Below are 8,129 nucleotides of genomic sequence, written 5' to 3'. Positions count from 1 at the left end.
TCAAATCACCAAGCTCCGGGCCTTTATGGCAAATGGTTTAACAGGTGTGGATTTTGTGTGCTGTTGGATATCCTGGAGTATCTTGCTGCTAAGCCGGTGTCCCGGTTTAATGTGCGAATATACCGGTGAAGTTGACGATCCTCAACGCCACTGCAACATCCAATTATCTAAGGAAGAAGTTATTGAAGGTGTAAAGAAAATTCTAAATGAATCAGAACTGGTCTGTAGTCAAACCGGTCTGAATCCCTTCTACACCAAGAGCAAACCGCCTACTGTAAGCATTACACTTCCTCTTCATCTCTAATATCTTTGACTTATACAAGCTGTAACCCTTCTTCTTTATATATATAGGGTGATGACCCTTTCTGGAAACAGAAATCCATATAGAAAGCGGCAATGCCAATTGGAGATAAAGTGGTCAAACCAACCCGCCCGAAGACCAAAGCCGTAAAACGGACGTCAAAGCGGAAAACGGCTGACCAGATTAGTATGGAACTTGATGATGATACTGATGACCCAGAAGTTGAGGTAGAACTTGACTCACTTGGCTCTCTTTTTATGCATCTTGTTAACAATGATCTTCCTCAGGAGGAGGCAGAAGCTAGTCAGGCTGAGGGCGTAGAGGTAATTACCCTTTCCTCCGGTTCAGACTCTATGCCAACACAAAAAACTCGCCAAACAATCCGGAAAGTAAGCTTTTCTCATCTTCTTGCTCACTTGGATCCAACATTTATTTTGAAGACTCAACAGCATGAAGCTCGCCGGACAACCCGGCATAGTGGCCAACATGTCACCTCTACCGGTTTACCTGATACTCCTGTTCAGAAGCGCCGGTCTGAGGTCTCTCCTACTTCTGACCATTCTTACCCCAAGGCAGGTTATTTCAGACAGCCTCTTAATCCGTCCGATTCAAATTATCAGGTGACCCCTCCTTCCTCTTCTGGTGAATCGACAGCAACTCAACTCCCCCCTTTGAAAACTGTGGCCGGGTGAGTTATGAAAAACCTTTCCTTTCAATGCGCCCTACATCTTTTGAACAGGATATTAATCCTTTTTAATTCTGTTTGCAGGGCCAAAGCCAGACCCAGCAAGAAAGCTCGGGTCACCAATCCGCCAGAAGACCCTGTTGCCGAAGAAGAAGAACCAAGAGGTGAACCGGAGCAGACTGGTGAACCGGAAGGCCTCCATCCTGAAACAACTTTTGATGATTCGCCCCTTGACGGCCAACATACTGACGAACCAATAGATGCCGAGCCTGCCGCCCCTGATACTGAACCGGCAGAACCAAACCGGGCTAATCCAATGAAAGACACTGAAATTCCATCATCATCCACCAAAAATCCTGAAGGCCAAGGTGATGACGTTATTATTACTGGAACAGGCCACAGCCCTCCTGGTCATCCCGTCATTTTGGCTCAACATAGTGCCAAAGAAGAGCAAATTGCCAGGGATAAAGGCAAATGGAGCAGCGACTTATCAAACTATGCTCATCTTAACGCTGATGAGCTTCATTCCGGCTTCTTGAACCGTCTGCACTCAAACCGGGATTATGAAGCCGGTTTGGTGAATTTGATGAAAGAACGATATGAGGTAAATACTTCTCCCTTGCACATTGATTTATAGCTGAAATACTATTCCAAGTAGCCTCCAAGAGCCGTTTTATGATTGTTAATCATAAACCGGGTCTTTGTAACACTTCAAGCATCCCATCATTGATCCTTGCAAAGGCGTGTCCTCAATCATAGATAAGACTCATGTTTGAAAAATTAGATAACGTTCTGCAGCTTAGCCCACAAAGGCCGGTTTAACTTGGAAAGTTAATCTGGTTTTTAATCCACACCGTCGGTTTAGAACAAACGTACATTAGCCCCCAAGTGTCAAGGATAATGCTTGCATTGTTCTAGAGACTTGTATGGAGGGTAGTATTTGAGAGCAAATAGGCATTAGCCCCCAAGTATGAAGTGGATAACTTGTTATATGCTTTATAGTTAGTGCATAAATATGTTGTTTTGTTGAATATACCTTCAATGGTGCAGGCTGAACTGAGAAGCAAAGATGCCCAAAACTCTGACTTGCAAGAAAATGTGAAGTCTCAACAAGCCGAAGCTGCAAAAGCCAAAGAGGAGCTGACGCAGGCCCTGGCCAGAATGGAAAAATTGAAAGAATCCTTCAACCGAGATCGTGCTGAATGGGAAACCGAAAAAGCCGGTTGGACCAAAAGAGTTGTAGATGCCGAGGAAGCCCTGAAACCGGTGGTTGAAGAACTAGCCGGTTTGAAGCGCCAAATCAACACTATGACCTCTGCTATCTTTGGTAAGTGTCTGTTTATGTATGTTGCACCAGTCAATGAATCTTAAAACTAACCAAAATGTTGATAAAATTTTTGGCAGGAACTCGGATCACTCATCTTGGTGCAGATATGAGGATGAAGCTCAAAGCGGCATATACATTGGTTGAGCAGCTATACTTTGGGTCTCAGCGAGCCATTAGTACAGCGGCTTATAACAAACCGGCGCCAACGTTGATTAAGGAGACCCTTGAGAAGCTGGGCATGTTACCGGTGCGTATTGCCGAGTTGAAAAGAGCCGCTGCGAGAGCAGGAGCAGTAATCGCCCTTATTCGAGCCAAGGCCTGAATTCCAGACCTTGAAGCAGAGGATATCATTAAAGGATATCCAGGCGTTAAAGAAGACGGTTCAAACTTTGACAATGATGATCTTCGGTGGCTGACCAAACAGATGCGGCCAGCGGCCGGCAAATTGGCTGAGGACACCGATTTGTCCCATTTTCAACCGTTTTATGATGCAGAAGGGAAAAGACAGCCGGCCGAGATCCATGAAGTCGAAGAACTTGTGCCTCTAATTCGTAAGCATACTTATGCCCCTGATATTAACCCTTCTGATCTTATCCATGAGGAAGCAGTATTCCAAGCTTTAACCGGAATCGATTGGTCAACGGCTGATTTCCAGCGGCTGGGGAGGGATGAAGAAGTACCTACACCAACTGATTCGCAACCGTCAAAACATCGTGATGAAGAGTCCTGATCCGGTCGTCGGTTTATATGGCTACTGTGAAAAACAATGGCCATGTTTGAGCCGCTTTGAAGCTTCATGTAATAGGATAGCTGAAACTTTGTTTATCTGCCATGCCATCGAGCATGTTTCATAACGCTTTGAAACAATCTGTGCCGCCCTTCAGGATATATTTTATGCATAGCCTATGATGACTTGCCTTCCTGGGTCCAAAAAACATAAAAATGTCTAGCGGTTTACTGCTAAACATGTCATAATATCCAAGAAGTATATAGTACTTTAGCTGAATAATCAAGTGTTTGTACAAAAAATAATGTACAGAACATACCTCATTGATTGACCAAACGTGTATACATCAAAGGTGTTTAACACCAACCCGATACGTTTGATAATTTCATCTTCATAATGCTGGTCTATGTATTAAACCGGACCGGTATAACTACCGGATTTTCTTCATAACACTGGTGATTTAGTCAAACCAGACCGGGTCAATGACCACCGGTTTATAATTGATCATTTACCAACAACTGGTGGTTGGAAAGCAAGCCGGGTCAAGGACGTCGGTTTATCAAAAAAATACTTATGATTGTCAACAAACAAAATTCAAATAGGAAAATATGTGAGGCTTTTTACGAGCTGCCAGGCTCCAAATCAAGGCTTTTTATGGGCTGCCAGGCCTCTATGTTAAACCATTTAACAAAGCCTTTTAAGATGGGCCTCCAATTAACCAATCATCGTTTTAACTATGACAAGTTCAGGGTTTGTAAAAGATTGACTTGTCAAACGTTCGATGGGTCATGCCAGGATTACCTGGATAGGAGTGGCTTACTTGATGAAGGCAGGTTAACCTGGGGTTTTAGGTGAATACACCAGGCTTCGAAGCCGTGGCTTGATAGCCAATTACGAGGGTCCTTTCAAACTCTTTGTTGCTTTGCAAAAAAGAGCCCCCAAGTAACTTTGTGAGCGATACTCAACGTGTGCCTATGTTTGAGTTTGTACTATGTACAATACTCTCTTTGGCTCCACAAATTTTTCCTTGTGTGGCTGAAATGCCTATCAAGAGGTGTAGCTGTGGTTCAAACATGACCAATCCCCCTAGTGATTTTCTTCATCTTTATGCAACTGCTAAAGCCGGTTTAACAAAGACTCCGCTTTGACCGTTAACTTGGAAAAGCACACATATGATATAAGAAAGAACAGATACCCCGCTTATAACGGAGGCTCCGGTTTATTATATGGTATATACATTGTCATAAATATGTACAGGTGAAGAGCCTATGGCTTCAAGTAAAGTAAGGCTGAAGGAGAGCTATGTTCCATGGCCGCTTTGTCTCCTCCTCCGATTGACGTGAGTCTTCATGCTCTCGAACATCAATGAGGTAGTAGGATCCGTTGTGCAGATTTTTGCTGACCACAAAGGGTCCTTCCCAAGGGGGGATAACTTGTGCATATCAGTCTGATCCTGGATGAGCCGGAACACCAAATCACCTTCTTGAAAGGTTGTAGTTTTAACCCAACGGCTGTGATAACGTTGAAGATCTTGTTGATAAATCGCCGAACGTTCTGCTACAAGATCCCGCTCTTCATCCAACAGGTCCAGAGAATCCTGACGTGCCTTCTCATTATCAGCTTCAACATAAGCTGCCACACGGGGCGAATCGTGACGGATGTCACTAGGAAGAACCGCCTCCGCTCCATAAACCATGAAGAAAGGCGTATAACCCGTAGACCTATTGGGTGTGGTGTTGATGCTCCATAACACAGAAGGTAGCTCCTCGACCCAACAACCCGGTGTCCGCTTTAAGGGAACCATAAGCCTTGGTTTGATACCCTATAGAATTTCTTGATTTTCCCTTTCCGCTTGACCATTAGATTGGCGGTGAGCCACTGATGCTAGATCAAGCCGGATGTGCTCACGTTGACAGAATTCTTTCATCTCTCCTTTTGATAAGTTAGTACCATTATCTGTTATAATGATATGTGGAAAGCCAAACCGGAATATCACCTTTTTGATGAATTGAACCGCTGTGGCTGCATCACACTTGCTGACTGGCTCTGCCTCTACCCATTTAGTGAATTTATCAACTGCTACTAATAGGTGGGTCTTCTTGTCCTTGGAGCGCTTGAAGGGTCCAATCATATCCAGCCCCCAAGTTGCAAACGGCCACGTAATTGGACTCATCCGTAACTCTTGAGCCAGAACGTGCGCACGGCGGGCAAACTTTTGACATCCATCACATCTTTTGACTAAATCCTCCGCATCAGCATGCGCCGTCAACCAGTAAAAAACGTGGCGAAAAGCTTTAGCAACCAACGACTTTGAACCGACGTGGTGACTGCAATCCCCTTCATGAATTTCTCACAAAATCTCACAACCTTCTTGAGGAGAAACACATCGCTGAATTGCTCCTGAAACATTGTAACGATGTAACTCCCCGTTGAGTATGGTCATGGACTTGGAACGCCGGATTATCTGTCAAGCCAACGTTTCCTCAGCTGGTAACTCGCCCCGATTCATGTAATCCAGATATGGGATCGTCCAATCTGGTATGGCATGCAGAGCTACCACCAACTGAGCCTCCGGATCAGGAATAGCCAATTCTTCTTCGGTTGGTATTTTGACTGACGGATTGTGCAATACATCAAGAAAGACATTGGGCGGAACCGGTTTACGTTGGGAACCAAGATGACTTAAAGCGTCCGCCGCTTCATTCTTCCGCCGGTCTATATGGTCCACCTAATAACCTTTAAAGTGACCAGCCACTGCGTCCACCTCTCGCCGATATGCAGCCATGAGTGGGTCCTTAGAATCCCAAGTGCCAGACACTTGCTGAGCCTCTAGATCTGAATCGCCGAAGCACTTAACCCGGCTCAAATTCATCTCTTTAGCCATCCGAAGACCGTGGAGTAAAGCCTCATATTCAGCTGCATTGTTAGTACAAGGGAACATTAAACGGAGGACATAACAAAACTTGTCACCTCATGGGGAAGTTAATACGACTCCAGCGCCCGAACCCTCTAACTGTCTGGACCCATCAAAATGAATAGTCCAATATGTATTATCTGGTTTCTCCTTAGGTGCCTGTAACTCCGTCCAATCATTGATGAAATCTACGAGTGCCTGGGACTTGATCGCCGTGCGGGGTATATATTTGAGCCCGTGAGGTCCAAGCTCAATGGCCCACTTGGCAATCCGGCCAGTTGCCTCTCTGTTTTGAATGATGTCGCCCAGAGGAGTTGAACTGACCACTGTGATAGGATGGCCCTGAAAATAGTGTTTGAGCTTCCAGCTTGCCATAAACACCCCATACACCAATTTCTGCCAATGCGGATACCTCTGCTTTGACTCAATGAGCACCTCACTGATATAATAAACTGGCCGTTGAACCAGATACTCTTTGCCAGGCTCCTTGCGCTCTAGCACAATGGCTACACTGACAGCCCGGGCATTAGCAGCCACATATAATAATAACGGCTCTTTATCAATCGGTGCTGCCAGTACGGGCGGTTCCACTAGCTGCCTCTTCAGATCTTCAAACGCCTTATCAGCTGCCTCACTCCAGACAAAGTTATCCGTTTTCTTGAGCATCTGATATAAGGGGATGGCCTTCTCTCCAAGGCGGCTGATAAACCGGCTCAAGGCTGTAATCCGGCCAGCCAGACGTTGCACATCGTTAATACACGCCGGTTTAGCCAAGGACGTAATTGCTGCAATCTTTTCCGGATTAGCCTCAATGCCTCTGTTTGAAACCAGAAAGCCTAAGAGCTTGCCTGCCGGGACACCGAAAACACACTTCTCCGGATTGAGCATCATCTTGTAAACCTGGAGATTGTCAAAGGTTTCCCGTAGATCATCTATCAATGTCCCCTCCTTTCTGGATTTGACCATAATATCATCTACATATGCATGAACATTGCGCCCAATTTGCTTATGAAGGCAATTCTGAACTCATCGCTGGTATGTTGCCTGGGCACTCTTGAGTCCAAAGGGCATGGAAACATAGCAGAAGGCTCCAAAGGGAGTTATAAAGGCTGTCTTCTCCTGGTCCTTAACTGCCATTTTGATCTGATGATAACCAGAGTAAGCATCCAAAAAACACAAAAGGTCACAACTCGCCGTAGAATCAATTATCTGATCAATGCAAGGGAGAGCAAAGAGGTCTGCAGGGCAAGCCGTGTTTAAATCTGTGTAGTCCACACACATGCGCCAAGTGCCGTTTTTCTTAAGAACCAGCACCGGAATGGCTAACCACTCTGGATGAAAAACTTCAACAATAAACCCAGCAGCCAACAAACAGGCTACCTATTCACCTATAGCCTTGTGTCTTTCCTCGTTGAAACGGCGGAGGAACTGTCGGACCGGTTTGAATTTAGGATCAATGTTGAGTGTGTGCTCAACGAGTTCTCTCGGTACACCTGGCATGTCAGAAGGTTTCCATGCAAAGATGTCCCGATTCTCACCGATGAACTCGAAGAGCGCGCTTTCCTATTTGGGATCCAGGTTAGCGCTGATGCTGAACTGTTTGGATGAATCGCCAGGGACAAAGTCAACCATCTTAGTGTCTGTAGCTGATTTGAACTTCAATGTTGGATCATGTTCCGTAGTTGGCTTTTTTAAGGAGGTCATGTCTACCGGATCAACTTGCTCCTTATAGAATTTTAACTCCTCCGTGGCACAAACCGACTCAGCATAAGCCGCATCGCCTTCTTCACACTCCAAAGCAATCTTTCTACTTCCATGTACTGTGATAGTCCCCTTATGACCTAGCATTTTAAGCTGTAGGTAAACATAACATGGCCTTGCCATAAACTTAGCATAAACCGGCCGCCCAAACAAGGCGTGGTACAGACTTTTGATCTTCACCACCTCAAATGTCAATGTTTCTGACCTTGAATCGTAGTCATCTCCAAAAGCTACCTCCAAAGCTATCTTACCAACAGGATATGCAGACTTACCAGGCACCACACCATGAAATACCGTATTCGACGGTTTAAGATCCTTATTTGTCAACCCCATACGGCGGAATGTATCATAATGCAAAATATTGATACTACTTCCCCCATCCATGAGCACTTTAGTGAACTTGTATCCCCCAAC

General features: G+C 45.2%; 1 protein-coding gene across 1 annotated transcript; it reads left to right on the top strand.

Annotated features, from left to right (window-relative positions):
• Nucleotides 1–654: 654 nt before the first annotated feature.
• Nucleotides 655–2,635, top strand: LOC147985427 (uncharacterized). The gene is made up of 4 exons (XM_087541564.1): nt 655–989; nt 1,071–1,590; nt 2,037–2,313; nt 2,391–2,635. Exons 1-4 carry the CDS (start codon nt 655–657, stop codon nt 2,633–2,635), a joined length of 1,377 nt encoding a protein of 458 aa, XP_087397690.1.
• The last annotated feature ends 5,494 nt before the right edge of the window (nt 2,636–8,129 follow it).

Source organism: Triticum urartu, chromosome 2A (genome assembly GCF_056163025.1).
Source record: "Triticum urartu cultivar PI428250 chromosome 2A, HENAU_Tu73, whole genome shotgun sequence".
NCBI lineage: Eukaryota > Viridiplantae > Streptophyta > Magnoliopsida > Poales > Poaceae > Triticum > Triticum urartu.
The sequence above is the reverse complement of the archived record's forward strand: the minus strand, read 5'-3'. Positions and strand labels throughout refer to the sequence as shown.